Here is a 23,756-nt window from a genome sequence, read left to right as displayed (position 1 = left end):
TCTGATTGAAACATATAAGATTATTAAGGGACTGGACACGCTAGAGGCAGGAAACATGTCCCCGATGTTGGGGGAGTCCAGAACCAGAGGCCACAGTTTAAGAATAAGGGGTAGCCAATTTAGAACGGAATTGAGGAAAAACTTTTTCACGCAGAGGGTTGTGGTTCTGTGGAATGCTCTGCCTCAGAAGGCAGTGGAGGCCAATTCTCTAGATTCTTTCAAAAAAGAGTTAGATAGAGCTCTTAAAGATAGCAGAGTGAAGGGATACGGGGAGAAGGCAGGAAAAGGGTACTGATTGTGGATGATCAGCCATGATCACAGTGAATGATGGTGCTGGCTTGAAGGGCTGAACGGCCTACTCCTGCACCTATTGTCTAGACTCACAGGTTATAAGGTTAATTGGACAAAATCGGAAGCACTACCGTTGACTGCATATTGCCCTGCATCTGCTTTTTACCCAGGCCAATTTCACTGGCCAAAGAAGGGTACGTATATGATATTTAGGTATTAATTTTCCCCCTCAACTGAAGGATTTAGTAAAGGTAAATGTTGATCCATTATCGCAGAGAATTTCATGTGATGTAGACAGATGGTCATCATTCTATTTGTCAATGTCGGGAAAAGTAAATGCCTTGAAGATGAATAGCATTCCAAAGGTTAATTATCTGTTCCAATCGTTACCAGTTCAAATCCCATCAACATATTTTAAGCAATTTGATAAAATAATTAAGGCTTTTATTTGGAATGGTAAATGCCCACGCTTAAACTTTAACAAATTACAATTGCCAGTTGAAAGGGGGGGCTTAGGTTTGCCAAAGTTAATATACCATTACTATGCCTTTACTCTTAAGCATTTAGCACATTGGTCTCTCCCTCCGGAGAGCGCACCTCCTTGGTATCGTATTGAGTGTTCTGCTCTTCCTCCCACCCCTCCATTACAATGTTTGTCTATCAAGTTACCTCCTGAGGCAAGGTCTCACCCAATTATATCACATATGCATTTGTTTTGGAATAAGATAGCTAGATTATTTAAATTTAATCCATATTTGAATGAAGCCTCGAGTATCTGGATGAATCCGAAGTTCTGTATTGATAAGTCCACTTTCTTCTGGAGGGAATGGCAAGGGAAAGGTATAATTAAATTGGGAGACCTTTATAATGGTGACAGTTTAAAATCTTTTAATCAATTATCCCAACAGCACGATATCTCTAGGTCACAATTTTGGAGATATCTTCAACTGCGTCATTTGCTACATACAACTTTTGGTTCTACACAGCAACCCCCACAAGTTGCTACAATACTGTCTACTGTACTGGCTGCATATGGTAAAGGTCACAAAGCCTCAACTTATTATTCAGCTTTAACACAAATCTCCGGGGACAAATTTCTGTTGGGTCTTGAAAGATCATGGAAAAGAGACCTGAGTGTGACTTTTGAGACAAAGGAGTGGGACAAAATTTGCAAAAATGTCAAAACAATGTCGAGACCTGAGGGTCCGCCTTATTCAGTTTAAGATTCCACACTGTTTTTATTGGACTCCAGCGAGGTTACATAGATTAGGGTTGAAAAATACCCCTAAATGCTGGCGCTATGAGGCAGATAAAGGGTACTTAGTGCATGCGCTCTGGTCCTGTCCCAGAATTCAAGAATTTTGGATTATGATACATAAGTATATTGGTGAAGTTTCGGGTATTCAACTCCCTTTCTGCCCCAGACTTTTTTGTCTTGGGAGACACACTTGGGTTACTTGGGGATAAACACTCTCAAAATTGGATCCAGACAAGTATAATGGTAGGAAGACAAATTATACTGAGAGGTTGGAGGAACTTGGGAGGGGGGGGGAACCATTATTTCAGGAGTGGGCCACAGAAATAGCCAAAGAGGCAGCTTTTGAACGCATGTCTTACAAACAGTTTGATAGATTGGACATCTATACACAAAAATGGGGCAAATATTTAGGTTTCCTGGGGGAGAAATAGTGGTGAATGTGTGATGAAGCATATTGCTGAATAACAGGCTTTTATGTTATTAGAGGTCTAAATAGACACACATGGTTATTATATTGATATTTATTTCTGCCATGTTTGTTTTTATTTTATGGATAATTTTATGTTTTGTAAGCTATGATTTACATAATTTCAACACTGACTCAAGGGATCGGGGAAAAATTTGTAAACGAATTCAATAAAATTTAAATCATAAAAAAAAGTAAATAAATAATACTGAGAACCAGAGTTGTAGAGTCTTTGAAAGTGAGTCAGTTCAGAAGTTGTGGAATCAGTTCAGAGTTCAGGTTATCACACAGGTTCAGGAGTTTGATGGCTGTAAGATAATCATGGTAGCCCTCCACCGATTGGGATTGACCATGGATGTTGTGAGCTAGTCGTCAAAGTCGATATGCAAGCCAGGGCAGTACAATATGGAGAGCAAGCTGTTGTCCATACAGCAGGCTCTCTCCACCATGCAGAGGATGAGTTCAAAGGAATGGCAGAGATTGATACAGTCTGGCAACAGTAGTGAGCAGGAGATATCAGTCAGTGTTGAACTCATCTTAGGGATTCCATCTCCAGATTTTTCCTCTTACTCTTGAAGCCTTCCCCATGAGTGAGTATAGCCACAAGGCAACAAAGGTTTGAGATCAGAGTTTTCTTTTCCTTGATGAGCTGCCAACCACAGTGGTGTGGGACCCAAGGCTCCTATAACTCCTGCCTAATGGTAGTAATGAGAAAAGAGTATGGCCTAGATGATGGGAGATTCTTAATGATAAATGCTGCTTTCTTGTGGCAGCACTCCTTGTAAATGTATTCAATGATTGGGAGGGCTTTGTTGGATTGGACTCTATCCACCACTTTCTGTAGAATTTTCTGTTCCTCAGCACTGATGTTTCTATATCATTATGCTGACCATAGGAATGTACTTATCACTCTTCATTAAGGGATGTGATGTTAGACGGATTAGTTATCTTTTTCATTCCTAAATTAATTTTAAAGTTTTCAATTACTTTGCAAAAGGTAATAGTATTTTATATAAATTCATTATACTTTAATTTTAAAGTAATTATTAACATTTTTAATTATTTAAGTGCATTTTAATTTTCTTTAAGCACCTCCATTCTTTGAAGTTGTTCTGAAGCAGCCCTCTAGCAGCACACTTTGCCTGGCAGCCAGATGATTGAGCCAGATTGTTAGTGTAATGCTATTTCAGAGCCAGTTGTAAGATCGGGGTTCAATTGCTGCCATTATTCATTAGGAGTTTATATGTCCTTCCCATAACTGTGTGGGTTTCCTTCAGGCTCTCACTCCAGTTTCCTCCCACATTCCAAAGACATAGGATTAAGATTAGTGAGTTTTGGACATGCTCGAAGCATGGAACCATTTGTGGGCTGCTCAGCAGAATCTTTGTTTTGATTTGAGGCAAATGGCAAATTTCACTGTATGTTTCAATGTGCTTGTCACAAATAAAGCTAATTTTTATCTTCATAGTCCGGCAGCAAGATCTCAGCAAACTGGGTGCTACATGGCTGGAGGTTAGTGCGGGCAATGCAATCCCATAGAAGGTCAATGCCACGTGCAAGCCAAGCACAATCAGACCCACACTACAGGCTGGTGAGCCAAAGGCAGCAAATAGAGTTTGTTATGTTAATTATTCTGAGGACAGCCCCATATGTGTCATCTTTGCTGTGAGATCCTATTCAGCTGACTGGACAAAATTTTTACGTATATTCAATGATGCATTCAGCACTGTGTGCAGTAGTATTTCCAGGGATATATCCAAAACAGTGAATAAGGGGGAAGAGATGGAAAAGAAATAAATGCAAATTGAGAGTATGTCATAGAATCGTACAGTGAGGAAACAGGCCCTTTGGCGAATTGAGCTTATGCTGACCACCAACTGCACATTTACATTAATCCTATGTTAATCCCATTTATTTTCCTCAAATCCCCATCAACTCCGCCAAATCTACCACTCACCTACACACCAGGGACAATTTACAGTAACCAATTAACCTGGGAGGAAAGCAGAGGGCCTAGGGGAACTAATGGAGAATGTGCAAACTTCACCAGAGATCAGATTTGAACCTAGATCACCAGATTTGTGATGCAGCAGCACTACCTCTTTACAACACCCCACAATGTGACACGATAGAGTCCAAAGTTACTCTGATAATGCCTTAGGGTGTGTGAGGCATTTAGCTGTCAGAACAATTCATGGCAGTGCCACTAACCTCAGGACAAGGAAACCACTTCAGCATGAAATGACATTCGAGTATAAAAATGGAAAATTGGGACGAGTGTCTCACAAAGCTCTGAGAGAGAGCATTCAGTCATTAAATCTACCGTTCTACCCCAATAAATAAACCAGCATGTAATGGAAACTGATGGCTCCAGGCCTGTTTTTATGGTCTCCTAGAGCATGCTTGCTGATTTTCTCCTTTGAGAAAGGGATGTGCTGTTAATACTTTACTGGGAGGATTTGCTGCAAAGTGTGTCCAGACCACAAGAGATCATTCTCTTCATGAGTCTCTCCCCTTCCTGCAATGACGTATCTGCATCATTACATTGCCATCAGTTTTGCACTGTTTCCATACAACAGAGGAGGTCAATTTGTTCCATTAAATCTATGCCAGCTCACAGAACCCTCCTATTCGCTGCTAACTTTTTCCCTGGTAACCTATTCTTCCCCACAGTCAGAACAGCTGGAAGAAGATGGAAGAAACCGAAGTGGTCACATGGAGCAGGCAGATTCCAGAAGGACAACGCTCAAGGTCAGTTTCAAACCAAGATCACTTGAATTGTTCTAACAGCTGTACCTCTGTGCCACTCTTTCCATTCACAGAGAGAGCGCAACCCATAAGCCACTTCATGAATTGGTTTCTCAGCCTCAATTAGCAGAATTCTGTTTCTGCGCAGAACACCCAGGGACTGGTGGGCTGGTAATGCCACATTTTCCCCCCTCTTCTCTCCTCCAACTTCATCTGTTGCTACTTATTGTGGTGATTTTGCTTCTCTATATTTCTGCAGAGCTATCTTGAACCTCATGCATGAATGTTCTTGCAGCCCTCAAAACCCACTGTCAGTCTCGGTGCAGTGTTGAAATGGATCTGTGAGCTTTTACATATTAATATTCACCTGCACCTTTGCAGTTTGCTCCATGCCCCACAGAGGTCAGGAAGCAAGCTGTTAGATGCAGGTATAAGAACTGACTAGCAGTTAACACGAAGCGAAGCATGGAGGCAGAAGACCATAAAACCACATAACACAGAACAGAATCAGGCTATTCGGCCCATCGATGGGCTCTGCCATCCAATTGTGGCTGATTTATTATCCCTCTCAACTCCATTCTCCTGCTTTTCCCCTGCAACTTTTGGTGCTCTGACTAATCAAAAACCTATCAACCTCCACTTTAAATATACCCAATGACTTGGCCTCCACAGGTATCTATGGCAATGAATTCAACAGATTCACCACCTTCAGAAGGAATAGCTGAAACATAAAATGCTTATTCTGTATCTACCTTGGCCAAAAAAGGCATTGCTGCTACATAGATGGGAGAAGGTACCAGAAAACCGACTATACTTAGATATGAAAAATCACGTGGTCAAGATTGGATGCATCGCACATTGCCAATCAACTGCAGATGGAAATTTCAAAAGTATTATGTGGAATCTTCGAGTCTTCACTCAGGACGGGGTTGGTACCAAACATGGTTGAATGGGAAACATTACAATTTTGTTCACGACGACATAAATAAACTCAACAAGTGCAGGCTGGTCACTTAACTGCACGAATACACCAGCTTTTACAAATAATAACCAACGAAATGAAAAATAACAGTAATTTGGAGAGGTGTGAATTATTAACGGAGAACAGAGAACCATGTTTGACTAACTTAGGTTAAGTTTATTGACGAAGTAATAAAGGAGGCTAATGAGTATAATGCAGTAAATATCACACTATTAACTTTCAGATGGCATCCAAAAACATCTCTCAAAAAAGGTTATTCTAAAACTGAAACTGATGGAAGCGAAGAATCACTGATGGCATTGGTAAGAGGACGGCTCAAGGACTGCAAGCAGAGAACTGTTGCAAATGGCTACTTCTCAGACTGGTGAGACAAACAATGGTGTGGGTTCTTACTCGACAAGCAACCAGGGTTCTGGACCATTGTTCCATTGGCAATTTAAAGCAGCTAGGGAATTTAAACTGAATAAAATAGACCTCGAATTTAATAAAATCTCAGCAGTAACAGTAGCCTTATGAAATTACCAGATTGAAAGGCAAAAATGTTACTTTGAAACTTTGTAAAACAAGAGTTTAACATCCCATTTTACTCATCATCATGTAAAAAGGAATGTAAAATCCCAGAGAATATGAACAGAGAGATAACCAATGTCAATTGCAAGAACAAGGCTTATATTGTTCTTAAAGCTGAGCAGGTTAGGAAGCCAATACCATGATGGTTTAAATAGGCAAAAACAGACAGAAACTGTTCCCATTTGTAAAAGGCCAAGGATACAGATTTAAAATAACTGCTAAAGATCCAGGCTAACAAGAATAAAATCTCCGTGACACAGCAGGTAGTTATGATCTAGAATTCTGAAAGTGTGGAGGGCATATATTTAATTGAAGCTTTCAAAAGAGAACAGGTAAAATCATGAGAGACAAAGTATTAAAGTAGAGCAGGTAAATTAAACTGACAAAGCTGGTATGAACCTGCCGGGCTGAATGGTTTCTTTCAGTGCTGTAATATTTCTATGTTCTAGCAAGTTTTGTAGCCAGTTAAAATGGAGGAATATAGCTGAACTTTGCATTGCTTTTATTAGGGTTCTGCTGCAGCTCTGAAGTTCGGATCTATCTTTAGAATTAATTCTAACTATATACTGTGAACAATAAATCCAAACCCGAGAACTGACACAATTCAAGTTATCCAAATTGTTCTTCAACCAAAACTTCACAGGCTGTTTGGTTATCATGCTTAAATAAAGAACTAGGAAAAACGGTTAAAACTTTCTTTTAATCATGCGCACCAATATTTATCTAACCTTACATCACGGTGTAAAATATACCTCCAAAGATACTTTATTCTTTTAAAAATAGCATTTTGTAATTTCCCACATCAAATACACTGTCTAACCAAGTGACAGACAATATACATAAATTATTATATTAACAATCCTTCTGTTCAACATTTAGCAAACAGTTTCTTACCCCTGAGCATCAGAGTCAACTAGGATGCGGACAAGAATTCCTGTCACAGCTACCAATATTGGATAATGGTCCACACTTTCCAAACCTGAGGAAGTAGGAGGGAAGAAATAAAATCATTAGTACATTATTTTTAAAAATACAATCTCTGGCATGCCACATTGATCTACATTAAAGCAAGTGTGCAATAAAGTATGGAAGGTGTGTGTATTTTTATAGCCAAGCTTTAGATTTTTGGATTTGAAGAGAATTAAGGAATATGGGGATTAAACAGGAATGTAGGGTTGAGGTATAGGATCAGTCATGACTTGAGTGCACACCATTTAGTTAATCTCTGCTTTTCTTAATATTGCAAGACTGGGGTATAAAATCCTCCTACCCACTGAACTGCAATATAATCTTAGGTCACTCTGCTGCCTAGGTCACATGATATTTTCCAGAATTTTACTCATGTCTATGGGTCAGTTTGACCACCTCCTCCACTGTGTTTCAAGTAGTACCTATGCACCTGTACCACTAAAACACTAATGCAATCCACTTCAGCACTGGAATATTCACTACAGCAAAAGAATGCATTTTTGGCATAGAAAGCATTCCGGTGCCGAAGCATTCTATGACACCTATGCATTGCAATAACAACACATGCACTTCCTGCAATCCACAGGTGTCACTGAGCTGAACAGCACTGAAATGGCCCATCATGTCCATGCAGACCTTTTTGCTTATCTACACTGATCCCATTTGCCAGCACTAGTAAATATCCTTTTATGCTTTGCCTTTCCAAATGAATGTAGGAAATGTAACCACTTCCTCCGCTATTGTGTTCCAGGTATCAGTCACTCACTGTAATGTAAGATTAAATCTAACAATTAGCTATGGAGAGGACAGCCAGCCAAACACTGCTCAAAGTTAGACAATAAAGAGCGCCTTAAAGACAGGAAACAGAAAGGTTTAGGGAGGGAACTCCAGAGGTTATGCCCAAACATGCCAGGCAAGCTCATCAACACCAAGATGAACTGATACTGTAAAAAAATTATTTATAAATACAACTCCTCAAAATAATTTGAGGGACTAAAAGAGATGAAGAATTTTAAATCTGAAGCATTGCAAAACTGAAAGCTGGTGCAGCTGGTGAGAGGTGTGTGAGGCTCAGGAAGTAGGGATGGAGGCAACAAAATTCTGGATAATCTCAATGGAAACCTGTTGAAAATTTGAAATAAAAACAGAAAATGCTGGAAACATTCAGCAAGTCAGACAGTAATTGTGAAAAGACAAGCACAGTTAATATTTCTGGGCCAAAACCTTTTGTCAGAACTGGGAAATGAGCTAGTTTTCAAAGTAAATTTATTATCCAAGTACATAGATGTCAACGTATACAACCCTGAGATTCATTTTCTTGTGGGCATACTCAATAAATCCATAATAGAACAGTAGCCATCATAGGATCAATGAAAGACCACACCAACTGGGTGTTCAACCAGTGTACCAAGTATAACTGCGCAAATACAAAAAGAAATAATAATAAAAAATAAATGAACAATAAACATGAGATGTAAAGTCCTTGAAAGTGAGTCCACGGGTTGTGGAACATTTCAGTGATGGGCAAGTGAAGTTGAGAGAAGTTATCCCCTTTGTTTAAGAGCCTGATGGTTTAAGAGTAGTAACTTCCTGAACCTGGTAGTGTGAGTCCTGAGGCTCCTGTACCTTCTTCCTGATGACAGCAGAGAGAAAAAAGCTTTACCTGGGTGGTGGGGGTCCCTGATGATGGATGCTGCTTCCTTGTGACAACACTTCATGTAGATGTGCTCAATGGTGGGAATGGCTTTACCTGTAATGGACTGGGCTGTATCCACAACTTTTTGTAACGTTTTCCATTCAAGGGCATTGGTGTTTCCATAGCAGACTATGATGCAACCACTCAATATACTCTCCACCACACATCTATAGAAGTTTGTTAAAATTTTAGATGTCATGCCGATCCTTCACAAACTTCAAAGGAAGTTTGAAGTTTGAAGTTTGCCATGTTTTCTTCATAACTGCACTCGTGCTGGGCCCACAAGGAACTCAAACATACTAAAGACTGCTAGTCTTGGGAATCCTTTCCCTCAGAGAAATGCAAATAATGACAGATGTTTGTAATCCAAGAATATGTGAGAATTAGAATGGAAAGTGGAAATGAGGTGGATTATCCGTCATGATCTTGATGAGTGGTAGACTCGACATGCCATTGACCAAACTGAGTGATAAGCAAACTGATTATTCTGAACATAGCTAGATTAGACAAACATATGGGGTTTTCGCTGTTGGAAACCACTGGTTTTTAATACTTTTTATAAGATATTAGATGAATTAATGTAAGACTAAAGTCGTAGTTTACTCATGATTTGTACTTTTTTAACAAACTCATGTATTTTTCACAGAATATATGGTGGTTCGTCCCCACTTACTGGCAGAAAGTGGTATAGGACCTTATAACACCTTATATTCCATCTGGGTAGCCTCCAACCCGATGGCATGAACATTGACTTCTCTATCTTCCGTTAATGCCCCACCTCCCCTTCGTACCCCATCCCTTATTTATTTATTTATTTATTTATTTATTTATTATCATTACTTTTTTTTCTCTCTTTTTTCTCCCTCTGTCCCTCTTACTATACTCCTTGCCCATCCCCCCCCCCTTTCTTTCTCCCTAGGCCTCTCATCCCATGACCCTCTCCCTTCTCCAGCCTCATATCCCTTTTGCCAATCAACTTTCCAGCTCTTAGCTCCATCCCTCCCTCTCCTGTCTTCTCCTATTATTTCGGATCTCCCCCTCCCCCTCCCACTTTCAAATCTCTTACTATCTCTTCTTTCAGTTAGTCCTGATGAAGGGTCTCGGCCCAAAACGTTGACTGTACCTCTTCCTATAGATGCTGCCTGGCTTGCTGCGTTCACCAGCATTTTTTGTGTGTGTTGCTTGAAATTCCAGCATCTGCAGATTTCCTCATGTTAGGAGTTACCGACACTTTTTCATTTTTCGTTGGTTGTGTTAGCACATTATCCACGTGATGTAATTGTGCAACCATTGCTTGGTTTATTTTTATCTAAGGAATTTTCTCATCCTCACCATAAAGGTGATGGATTTTTCAATGGCGCCATCGTTTTTCTCGTTGCCTTTTTCTTTTTTATCTTCAGCTTCTTTGCTTTCCATTGAATCTCTGCTTTGTTTCCTAGCTCTTCACTTAGTTTGCTTAGTATTTGTACTTTTGTTTAAACTTTAAAATAAGTGATCGTTAAGAATTAAGACTGTTTGCCATTCTTAGCCCCTGGAAGAACCTTAAGGGTAACAAAAATAACTGAGTTCCAATGCCACATTGCCATACTAATTAATCAAATGCAACAGAATCCAAATTATTTATATTGTTATAATAGTTGTCATTTACCTATTGCAATAACAGACACAAAGCCTCTTTCACAAAGGTAATCCCTTTTCCATCATCACTCTCTAGGCACTGTTAGGGCAGCTCGTAAAGCTGCTGCCTCATAACTCAGTGACTCAGGTTAATTGTAGTATGGAGTTGATCAGAATGTGGGAAGTATAGATTAAGGAAAAATTAGTGGTGGAATTGGATTGATTTATGCCAGCAAAGAGCCAATGGACCTAAACAGCCTCCTATTTCATAGGACAAGTAGTAATTTGGACCTAGAACTCCAACCACCTCCTCTCACAGAAACCTCTACTTAAGGCACTTCCTTCCTTTCCTCACCTGGAACCTCTTGCTGATTCACAAAACCCAATGCAATCCCAAGGTCTGTCTGTCTGGGCTCTTACCATTTAATTGCTTTGTACAGAATCTGCTCCGTTTAATTGATTATCAGGATATACTTTTATTTTACATATAACCTAAATATGCACACACAAACAATCCAAAACAGGAGACCGATGCTCTATATACACTGTATTGAACCTTGCCCAGGCCTGCGCCCTGGAAACCTTCCAAGGCGTAAATCCATGGTCTCATGAGACTAACGGATGCCTATGAACAGAGGGGACAATGGTCTGTGTGGCCTGTACTAAACAGAAACAGTGCTATTTTGTAGAAAGTTTGTAAAAAGGTTGAGGGGTGTTGTTGGATGGGGGTCAGTCCTCAACACACATGTATGTTTGTGTGTGTGTGTGTGTGTGTGTGTGTGTGTGTGTGTGTGTATATATCACTGCTGCCTGTAAGGAGTTTGTACGTTCTCCCCATGACCACATGGAATTCCCTTAGATATTCTGCTTTCCGCCCACATACGTACGAGTTGGGGCAGTAGGTTGTGGGCATGCTACTTTGGCATCTGAAGATCGATGACACTTGCAGGCTGCACTCAGCATAATCCTTGCACTGATACAACCTGGTACAACCCTCTGATTGTACAGCTCACATATTGCATGAAGTTGGGCAGTGTTCTAGCCATGGTAACATGGTTGAAGTCACCCGAGATGGTAGCAGAGGGGAGAGGACTCTGGATTTGATGTACGCTAACGTTAAGGATGCATACAGCTCCTCTCCCCTCCTCCCATTGAGGTCAGATCACAACCTGGTGCATCTAAAACCCTGCTATGTGCCTCCGAGGTGAACAGTGCTGATCATACACAGAATCTTGAAGACTATCTGCCAATCCGCCAAAGGAACTCAGAGGTTAAGTAGCATCTGTGGGCAAAGGAACTTGGGTGTTTTGTGTTAAAGACTAGTAATGGGTTCTACAGTTGCTCCATCTTAAATAGGGATTCAGTGGTTAATGTGTACAATCCTAAACAGTGGAACAATGCTCCAAAAACACCCATTCTCAAACACAGAAACCAAAGTGGGCCATTTAATTCCTCAGGCACTTTGATCTTAGATGTAGTTATGTAAAACAAGTAGAAGCCATTTCACAATATATATGTATTTCAAAGCCTTTGACAATAGTTTATCAATTTCAGTTAGATGACTAATCTTTCAGCCATTGGCATTTGTACAGCAAGGTTACTAGCCCTTCAGAAATCCTCTACTAGTTAGAACAATCTCTATAGTCCTAGACTCTCCAATGAGTAGAAAATATTTCTCTCATCCAATCGGTTCCACTTAATAGCTTCTAAAAGATTAAATAACCCTTAGCTTTCAAAGTTCCAAATCATAGCACTGAATTTTATGCACCTTCTCCTCAGACCTCAACTTTCAAATGTGGCATTATCCGACACCTCACTCCCTCCAAGAGCATCATCGACCTCCTGAGCTATGATGCCCAGAACTGTTGCCAATACATTATCTGACCAAGACTTCAGAGTCTCCCTTGTATACCCATCCTTTATGTGTAAAACATGCTCAGCTTTCTTTTTTCATTGTTTTCCTGCATTGATCCATAGAAGCCAAAATCTCCATGGTCAGTATCTATCTTTCCCAACGGGATCATCTGTGAGACCATAAGACACAGGAGCAGAATTAAGCCATTTGGCCCATCAAGTCTGCTTCTCCATTCAATCATGGCTGATACTTTTTTCCCCTCCTCAGCCCCACTCCCTGCTCTTCTGCCCGTAACCTTCGATGCCATGTCCAACCAAGAACCTATCAAGCTCTGCCTTAAATACACACAACAACCTGGCCTCCACAGATGCCTGCGGTAATAAATTCCACAAGTTCACCACCCACTGGCTAAAGAAATCTCTCTGCAACTGTTTTAAATAGATACCCCTCTATCCTAAGGCTGTGCTCTCTTGTCCTAGACTCCCCCACTTTGGGAAACATCCTTTCCACATCTTCTGTCTTGGTCTTTCACCATTTGAAAGGTTTCAATCAGATCTCCCCCTCATCCTACTAAGTTCCAGTGAGTGCAGACGCAGAGCTATCAAGCATTCTTCGTATGATAACCCTTTCATTCCTGGAATCATCCTGTGAACCTCCTCTCAACACTCTCCATTGCCAGCACATCTTTTCTTAGACAAGGAGCCCAAAACTGTTCACAATGCTCAAGGTGAGGCCTCAGTAGAGCCTTATAAAGCCTCAGCATCACATCCCTGCTCTTGTATTCAAGACCTCTTGAAATTAATGCTAACATTGCATTTGCCTTCCTCACCACTGACGTCTGCAAGTTAACCTTTTGGGTGTTCTACACAAGGACTCTCAGATCCCTTTGCATCTCAGATTTTTGGATTTTCTCCCCATTTAGAAAATAGTCTACTCATCTATTTCTATTACCAAAGTGTATGGCCAGGCATTTTCCAACATTGTATTTCATTTGTCACTCTCTTGCCCATTCTCCTAATTTGTCTGACCTTCTGCAGCCTACAGTTTCCTCAACACTACCTGCCCCTCCATCAATTTTCATATCATCTGCAAACTTGGCAACAAAGCCATCTATTCCATCATTCAAATCATTGATATACAGCTTAAAAAGAAGTCGTCCCAACACCAAACCCTGTGGAACACCACTGGCAGCCAACCAGAAGAGGATTCCCACTCACTACCTCCTACCAATTAGCCAATACTCTAACCATCCCAGTAACTTCCCTGTAATATCATGACGTCATAACTTGGTAGACAGCTTCATGTGTGGAACCTTGTCAAAGGATTTTTGAAAGTCCAAATATACAACACACACTGCATCGCCTTTATCTATCCTACGTGTAATCTCCTTAAAGAATTCCAACAGGTTTGTCAGGCAAGATTTTCCCTTAAGGAAAATGCTGAATTAGTCCTATCTTGGCCTCTATCACCAAGTAGTCCATAACCTCATCCTTAACAATTGACTTCAACTTGTTCCTAACCTCTGAGATCAGGATAACTGGTCTATAATATCCTTTCTGCCGCCTTCCTCCTTTCTTAATGAGTGAAGTGACATCTGCAATTTTCCAGTCCTCTGGCACCATGCCAGAGTCCAATGATTTTTGAAAGATAATTTCTAATGCCTCCACAATCTCTACCACTACATCTTTCAGAACCCTAGGGTGCAGTTCATCTGGTCTGGGTGACTTATGTACCCTTAGGTCTTTCAGCTTTTTGAGCACCTTCTCCCTTGTAATAGTAACTGCACTCATTCTCTTCCCTCACACCCTTTAACATCTGGCACACTGCTGGTGCTTTCCAAAGTGAAGACTGATGCAAAATAAGCATTTAGTTCATTTGCCATCTCCTTGATCCCGTTATTATTTCTCCCGCCTCATTTTCTTGCAGTCCTATATCCACTCCCATCTCTCTTTATTTTTCACATACTTGAAAAAGCTTTTATTATCTATACACTTAGATATGGTTTGCTAGCTTGCTTTCACATTTCATCTTTTTCTTCCTAGTGATTCTTTTAGTTGCTCTCTGTAGAGTTTTACAAGCTTCCCAATCCCCTGTCTTCCTACTAATTTTTGCTTTGTTGTACGGCCTCTCTTTTGCATCTACACTAGCTTCCTTGTCAGCCTGGATTGAACTATTTTGCCACTTAAGTATTTCTTTGTTTTTGGAATATATCTATCCTGCACTTTCCTCAGTTTTCACAGAAATTCATGCCATCTGCTGTCATTCCTGCCAGCATCTCCTTCCAATTTGCTTTGGCCAATTCCTCTCCCATACCATTGTAATCTCCTTTACTCTACTGAAATACTGCGACATCAGACTTTACTTTCTCACTATCAAATTTCAAGTTGAACTCAATCATATTATGATCACTGCCTCCTAAGGGTTCTTTTACATTAAGCTCCCTAATCACCTCTGGTTCATTACATAACACCCAATCCAGTATAGCTGATCCCCTAGTAGTCTCAACGACAAACTGCTCTAAAAAGCCACCTTATAGGCATTCAACAAACTCACTATCTTGAGATCTATTACCAACCTGATGTTCCCAATCAACCTGCATATTGAAATCCCCCATGATTATCATAACATTACCCTTTTAACACGCCTTTTCTAATTCTCATTTAATCTGTAGTCCACATCCCAGCTATTGTTGCGAGGCCTGTATTTAACTGCCATCAGGGACCTTTTAATCTTACAGTTTCTTAACTCAACCCACAAGGATTCAACACCTTCCAATCCTCTGTCACATTTTTCTACTGATTTGATGCCATTCTTTGCCAGAAGAGCCACGCCACCCTCTCTGCCTCCTTTCCTATCGCTCTGATATAACGTGTAACCTTGGACATTCAGCTCCCGTCTACTACAACCATCCTTCAGCCAGGATTCAGTGATGGCTGTAACGTCAACCCCGACAATCTGTAACAGTGCAACAAGTTCATCCACCTTATTTCTTATACTCCATCCATTGAGATATAACACTTTGAATACCGTATTTGCTCCCCTTTTTGATTCTGCATCCCTAATGTACTGATACTCACCCTGCTGGCTGCAATTACATCCTATCATCTGCTTGCCCTTCCTGACAGTCTGACTGTTCGGTATCTTTACTTTTTTACCATACGTCCTACCCTGAGTCCCTTCACACAGGTTTCCACACCCCCCGCCCCGACAAATTAGTTTAAACCCTCCCGACAGCTGTAACAAACCTGCCCGTGATAATATTAGATCCCCTCAGGTTCAGGTGCAACCTGTCACTTTTGAACAGGTCATACCTCCCCCAGAAGAGATCCCAATGATCCAAGAAACCGAAGTCCTGCTCCCTGTACCAGCTTGTCAAAAACATCCTGTCAAATCTGTCAAAACATCCTGTTTCTACCCTCACCGGCACGTGGCACAGGTAGCAATCCAGAAATTACTACCCGGGAGGTCCTGCTTCTAGGCCTTCTACCTAGCTCTCTAAATTCTCTTTTCAGGACCTCTTTGCTTTTCGTCCCTATGTCATTGGTACCAATGAGGGCGTTTAGAGATGGAAATAGGGAGGAGCTGAGGGCAATACAGAGGGACCTGAAAGCCAGGATCAGGGAGGCTAAAGACAGGTACAGGAGGAAGCTTGAGTGGAAACTCCAGCAGAACAACATGAGAGAGGTCTGGAGGGGGATGAGGACCATCACTGGTTTCCGGCAAACTAGCAACAGAGGAGCTGAAGGCAGTGTGGACAGGGCCAACGAACTTAACCGGTTCTTTAACGGATTTGACATTGTGACCCCTGCCCATCCCCCACATTAGCCATCTGTTGTCGGCCCCCAATCAACACATATTCCACTCTCCTCTCCTACCCCTCCTCACAGTCCCCCACCCTGCTCTCATGACTATATCCCTCCCCCACACAAAACCACCACGATGGGCGAGGTGAGAAGACAGCTGAAACGTCTCAACCCAAGCAAGTCTGCAGGACCAGATGGTGTCAGTACCAGGGTGCTCAAAGCCTGTGCCCCTCAGCTATGTGGAGTACTTCGCCATGTATTCAACCTGAGCCTGAGGCTCCGGAGGGTTCCTGTACTGTGGAAAACATCCTGCCTCGTCCCTGTGCCGAAGACGCCGCGCCCCAGCGGCCTCAATGACTACAGACCGGTGGCATTGACCTCCCACATCACGAAGACTCTGGAGAGACTTGTTCTGGAGCTGCTCCGGCCTATGGTCAGGCCACACTTAGATCCCCTCCAGTTCACCTACCAGCCCCGACTAGGAGTTGAGGATGCCATCGTCTACCTGCTGAACCATGTCTACGCCCACCTGAACAAGCCAGCGAGCACTGTGAGGGTCATGTTTTTTGACTTCTCCAGTGCGTTCAACACCATCCGCCCTGCTCTGCTGGGGGAGAAGCTGACAGCGATGCAGGTGGATGCTCCCCTGGTGTCATGGATTCTTGATTACCTGACTGGCAGACCACAGTACGTGTGCTTGTAACACTGTGTATCCGACAGAGTGATCAGCAGCACTGGGGCTCCACAGGGGACTGTCTTGTCTCCCTTTCTCTTCACCATTTACACCTCAGACTTCAACTACTGCACAGAGTCTTGTCATCTTCAGAAGTTTTCTGATGACTCTGCCATAGTTGGATGCATCAGCAAGGGAGATGAGGCTGAGTACAGGGCTACGGTAGGAAACTTTGTCACATGGTGTGAGCAGAATTATCTGCAGCTTAATGTGAAAAAGATTAAGGAGCTGGTGGTAGACCTGAGGACGGCTAAGGCACTGGTGACCCCTGTTTCCATCCAGGGGGTCAGGGTGGACATGGTGGAGGATTACAAATACCTGGGGATACGAATTGACAATAAACTGGACTGGTCAAAGAACACTGAGGCTGTCTACAAGAAGGGTCAGAGCCGTCTCTATTTCCTGAGGAGACTGAGGTCCTTTAACATCTGCCGGACGATGCTGAAGATGTTCTACGAGTCTGTGGTGGCCAGTGCTATCATGTTTGCTGTTGTGTGCTGGGGCAGCAGGCTGAGGGTAGCAGACACCAACAGAATCAACAAACTTATTCGTAAGGCCAGTGATGTTGTGGGGATAGAACTGGACTCTCTCATGGCGGTGTCTGAAAAGAGGATGCTGTCTAAGTTGCATGCCATCTTGGTCAATGTCTCCCATCCACTACATAATGTACTGGGTGGGCACAGGAGTACATTCAGCCAGAGACTCATTCCTCCAAGATGCAGCATAGAGCGTCACAGGAAGTCATTCCTGCCTGTGGCCATCAGACTTTACAACTTCTCCTTTGGAGGGTCAGACACCCTGTGCCAATAGGCTGGTCCTGGACTTATTTCATAATTTACTGGCATAATTTTACATATTACTATTTAACTATTTATGGTTCTATTACTATTTATTATTTATGGTGCAACTGTAACGAAAACCAATTTCCCCCTGGGATCAATAAAGTATGACTATGACTATGACAACATGTACCAAGATGTCTGTCTGCTGTCCCTCCTTCTCCAACATGCTGTGGACCCGATCCAACACATCCCTGACCCTGGCACCTGGGAGGCAACACACCATTCAGGTGTCCTGTTCACATCCACAGAATCTCCTGTCTGATCCCCGACTATTGAGTCCCCTGTCACTACTGCTCCCCTCTTCTCCCTCTTTCCCTTCTGCACCACAGATCTATGCTCAGTGCCAGTAACCCGGTCTCTGTGGCATTCCCCTAGGAAGTCATTCCCCACAACAGTATCCAAAATAGTAAACATACTATTGAGGGGAATGGCCACAGGGGAGCTCTGCGCTAACTGCCTATTCACATTTCTATTTCTCCTGACAGTCACCCAGCTACTCACCTCCTGCAACTTTGGCTTGTCTACTTCCCTGTAACTCTGATCAATTATCTTCTCACTCTCCCATACAAGCCAAAGGTCATTCAGCTATTGCTCTAGATTCTTAACACGGTCTTCAAAGAGCTGCTGCTGGATGCACTTCACGCAGATGTAGTTCCTGGGCTACTCTTCAAGCACTAGTTGATGCAGAGGTTTCTTTACTCATTGACTAATTTTACAGCATGCCTGCCAGCCCTCCCCTCCAACCCAGTTTTGGACTACCAAGCCAAGATAAAGCCAACATTCCCCAGAACTAAGCTGGAGAATTGCATCCCAGATCCATGATCATATAGACATACAAGGGATTTACAGGGCTTTGGATTCAGAGGCATATTCTTTTCAATTACTTCATAATAATTCAATAATTTTTATATTATGCATTATATATTCTGAAATAGTCACAGTCAGGAAACTGCAGTAAGATTTCTCTGCTCTCTGACACAGGGTAAACCTTGGTCAGGATCTTTCTCAGTCATCTCCTATTGGAGGAGCTCCTCCCCTAAGTACGGCATGGACCCTGCACACCACAGTCACATTGAACATAACCTTCTCTGCAGTGTCAGCTTCAAGAGATATGCAGAGGGCAGCTTTAACCACTATACCTGCCAATTTGTTGCCCTGACAACATTTAAATCCACCATTGGAAAGGAACTGTGGCACATCTTCCTAAATTTGCCTGTCTGCAAAATCTCATCACCATTTCTAGCTATTACATAATGACATGCAAGCCATGATCTTAACACAGGCATGCCTTAAGGATGTGTACTTAGCCTACTGTTCTATTCTCTCTACACTCATGACTGTGTGGCTAAGCACAGCTCACATGTCATCTCAGATGGGGATGAGGAAGCATATTGAAGCAAATTGGTAAGCTGGTTGAATAGTGTCACACCAACAATCCTGCACTCAACTGATTGTGGACGTCAAGAAGGGCAAGTCAGGGGAACACACACCAGTTCTCATTGAGGGGTCAGCGATGGAAAGGGTGAGCAGTTTCAAGCTCCTGGTGTCAACAGCTCAAGAGTGTCTACCTGGGCTCACCATTTTGATGCAATAGCAATAAAGGCACACCAGTGGCTATATATCATTAGGATTTGAGGAGATTTGGTATGTCACCAAAGACTATAGCAAATTTCTGCAGATGTACCGTGGGCATAATTCTGACTGATTGCATCACTGTCTAGTATTTAGGGGCCAATGCACAGGATTGTAAGAGGTTTCTGAGGGTAGTAGACTCATCCAGCTCCATCAAGAGCACTAGCCTCGCCACCATTGAGAACATCTTCAAAAGGCAGTGCCACAATAATGTGGCATCCATCATTTTGGACCTTCACCATATGGACATGTGCTCTTCTCATTAATACCATCAGGGTGGAGGTACAGTAGCCAAAGACCCACACTCACCACTTATGAAGAGCTTCTTTCCCTCTGCCATCAGCTTTCTGAATGGAGCAGAAACATACCTTGCTATTCCTCGTTTGCACTATTAATTTATTTGTTTTCTTATTGTAACTTATAGTGATTTGTTATGCCTGCACTGTCACAGAACAACAAACTTCATGACTGATGTCAGTGATAATAAACCTAATTCTAATTCCAACTAATGCGTCAACAATAGACACAATTTTGGTGCAGACCAGAGTCAAACAAGACTGCATCATTACCCTAAAACTTTTTTTTGCTATATAGTAATCCTTTTTGCTATAAATTGGCACCACATCTCAACAAGTTTCTCAATGGAAAAGAGCTAAACCACATATCACATGGGAAGCTGTTCAACCCGTGTTGTCTTCACTACAAAACAAGGATATCCGAACTTCAGTCATTGAGTGTAGTGCATGCATAACGATTATGTACTCACATTTTCCAAACCTTAACTCTAAATCATAGCTGATTAAATAATGGCCCTATGGATCATGCCCTTCCTGCTGTAGAACATCACTCAGTTGACAATAAAAACGTTGAAAATGTGGCCCATTTTCCAAGTCTCATGAACCATTCTCAACCAAAACAGATATTGAAGATGAAATTGATCATCAGCTTTAGTGTATTAGTACAACCCTTAACCTTCTGGGAAGAAGACTATTCAAAAGCAGGGACTTCAAACCTGGTACAAGGTTCATCATCCATTTGGTAGCATTGCCCTCTGCTCCAACGTACTGTAAATTCCTGAGATAGCGATATCTACAACAGGCAAGTCAAAGCACTGGAGAGATACCACCAATACTCCCTTTATAAAACACTTTGAATCCACTGGCAGAATAAGTGAACTTCAACAGCCTTTTGTATACCAATATCCCCAACACAAGGTCTCTAGTTACACTCAGTCACCTCCAGCAGGCAGGTCACATCATTCTCACACCAGACCTGCAAGGAAGGCACATTGTTCCAAGCTCTGTCATGGCCTGAGATTGCCTTGTGGATAAACAATTCAAGATACTCTCACGGCTCCTTGAAAACGTGTGACATCCATACTGACCTGTGGGAATCCTCTTCAGCTTGACTGCTCAGAATGGAGAAACATTCGAAATTGCACTGAGAACCTTTATAGTAAACAACACAACATCTCCCAAAGCACTCAGCTACCTGCCAAAGCATTTCCTGTTCCACAGCAGTTCTCACATTAGCTTCATCCACCACTTCAGAACCCACAGCTGAATTGGAAACAAGTCATGGTTAGCTCCAAGGAAGAAATAGAGTAAGCATATGCTATATGTTATGCAACTAGTTGTTAGATTTTGAAAGGTAGATTTACCTTCCAATTCCAACAACTTGAAAGTAGCTCACAAGTTGGCAGGCTACATAAGTATCCTTCATGGGTCTTACTAAAAGCATTTCTGAGAAAGGATCAAGGAGGATACCACTCACCAGGCAAACGCAGATTAACCACGCGGTCAAAGAGATTCTTCTCTGCTGTCACTCGGTTCAATACTTGGTTTATCAACTGAGGAAGAAACAAGTGAGTACAAATTAGCAGGAAACAAACTCCTTATTGAATGAAGTCAAGTGACTTCTATCACTTTTAACATTTTTTCGTGGCTCTGCTTCTGCAATCATTATGCAAGAATCAACACAAACCCATAGTAATCCCCTAAATGTGCACTTATATTTAATACCACCGTACCAAGATATCTTTACAGGCTAGCTTGAAACAGTAAAGGCACAGCTGAAAACTACCGACTTTGAGAACTAAGATTTGAAGCTGACTCCAACTTCAAATTCCAGTGACCTTTATTAAAATTGCATATGCTCATTTAACACTGCAACAGATTACAATGTGGTCTCCTAATAATTTAGCATTAACTATATTGTAAAAGTTTGAAAATACCATTTTAGCTATAACATTATACTTAGCATGTTGTCCCATTTTTCAAGAAGGGAAATAGGGAGAATCCTGCAAGAAACAATAGATTGACAAGACTCGTGTCAGTGGTAGGGAGGCTACTGCAAGGACATATTAGAAATAGGATTTATGAGCAATTGGAAAACTATGGCCTAATTCAGAAAAGTCAGAATGGCTTGGTGTCATTCATTGGAAGTTAGCAAGTCGTGCCTTATTAACTTGAATAAGATTTTCAAGGATGTCATGATATTGTTACATGGATTTTAGAAAGATACTTGACAAACTCCTTCAATAGAGACTCAGCCTGGAGATCATGATTCACAAGATCCATGGTGAATTGGCTGCTCTGATTCAGAATTGGCTAGTCAATAGAAGGTAGAGGACAGTAGTCAATGGAACTTATTCTGGCTGGAGGTCTATGACTAACGGTATTCCACACTGATGCATACTGGGACTTCAGCAGTTTGCAATATATACAAAAATGTAAATTGGTGGATTAGTGTCTTCACAGACGATACAAAAATTAGTGGTGTTGTGGACCATGTGGAAGATTGCTATACTGGAGATCAGTTGTAGATATAGGTGAAGAAGTAGCAGATGGAGCTCAATCTAGCCAAATGTTAGGGATTCACTTTGGGAGATCAAATGTAAAGCGACAGTACATTACTAATACAAGATCCTTGACAGTGTTGATGTGTAGACAAATCTTGGAGTCCAACTCCGTAGATCGCTCAAACTGGCTGCACAGTCTGTTAGGGTGTTAGAGAAAGTATGCAATGCTTGCCTTTATTAATTGAGGAATTGAGTCCAAAAGTCAGGAAGTTATGTTGCAACTTTATAAAACTCTAGTCAGGTCACATCTGAAGTACTGACCAAGTCAAAGTAAATTAATTATCAAAGTAAATTCAGTGGCCACTTTAGTTAGGTACTGCCAGTACCTGATAATGAGGACACTGAGTGAATATTCGTAGTCTTCAGTTCCTGTAGCTCGTCTAATTCAAGGTTCGAGATGTGCATTCAAAGTTGCTCTTCCGTACATCACTGTTTAACATGTGGTTATCTGAGATACTGTCATTTTCCTGTCAGCTTGAGTCTGTCTGGCTATTCTCCTCTGATCTCTCTCATTAACAAATTGTTTTAGTCATAGTCATAGTCATACTTTATTGATCCCGAGGGAAATTGGGTTTTGTTACAGCTGCACCAAGAATAGAGTATAAATATAGCAATATAAAACCATAAATAATTAAATAATAATATGTCAGTTACACCAGATGGAAATAAGTCCAGGACCAGCCTATTGGCTCAGGGTGTCTGACCCTCCAAGGGAGGAGTTGTAAAGTTTGATGGCCACAGGCAGGAATGACTTCCTATGACGCTCAGTGTTGCATCTCGGTGGAATGAGTCTCTGGCTGAATGTACTCCTATGCCCAGCCAGTAAATTATGTAGTGGATGGGAGACATTGTCCAAGATGGCATGCAACTTAGACAGCATCCTCTTTTCAGACACCACCGTCAGAGAGGCCAGTTCCATCCCAACTTCACTGGCCTTACAAATAAGTTCACCCATAGAACTATTGCTCATTGGATGGTTTTTGTTTTTCACACCATTCTCTGTAAATTCTAGAGACTGTGGTGTGTGAAAATCCCTGGAGATCAGCAGTTTCTGAGATGCTCAAACCCCATTTGGCACCAACAATCATTTCACGGTCAAAGTCAAGTAAACCACATTTCTTCCGCATTCTGACGTTTGGTCTGAACAACAATTGAACCTCTTGACAATATCCACATGCTTTTATGCATTGAGTTGATACCACATGACTGGCTGATTAGATATTTGCATCAAGGAGCAGGTGTACAGATGTACCTAATAAAGTGGATATTGAGTGCTCATCACAAACAACAAAGGCTCCAACATCAGCTCTGACTAAGCAATCCAGCTAGAGGCTCCGAAAGAGACGACAGAAGAATGGTAGATGTTGAGTGATATGCATCGTAACATCAAGGATAACTTGTCCTTAATTTCCTTTTTCACTCTCTGTACTGAAT

At 41.7% G+C, this 23,756-nt stretch overlaps 1 protein-coding gene across 3 annotated transcripts in view; it reads right to left on the bottom strand.

Annotated features, from left to right (window-relative positions):
• LOC134356709 (E3 ubiquitin-protein ligase RNF123) overlaps positions 1 to 23,756 on the bottom strand; it is a 435,173-nt gene that overhangs the window by 151,048 nt on the left and 260,369 nt on the right. For all 3 annotated transcript variants that reach the window (XM_063067762.1, XM_063067763.1, XM_063067761.1), the window contains 2 exons: positions 21,236 to 21,311; positions 7,210 to 7,294 (listed from right to left, as the gene is read on the bottom strand). In XM_063067762.1, coding sequence (XP_062923832.1) covers positions 7,210 to 7,294; positions 21,236 to 21,311 — 161 coding nt within the window. The remainder of the gene's footprint in view (positions 1 to 7,209; positions 7,295 to 21,235; positions 21,312 to 23,756) is intronic.

This window comes from Mobula hypostoma, chromosome 15 (assembly GCF_963921235.1).
Source record: "Mobula hypostoma chromosome 15, sMobHyp1.1, whole genome shotgun sequence".
In the NCBI taxonomy this organism is placed as follows: Eukaryota; Metazoa; Chordata; class Chondrichthyes; order Myliobatiformes; family Myliobatidae; genus Mobula; species Mobula hypostoma.
Note: the sequence above shows the minus strand (reverse complement) of the source record. Positions and strands in the feature narration are given on the sequence as shown.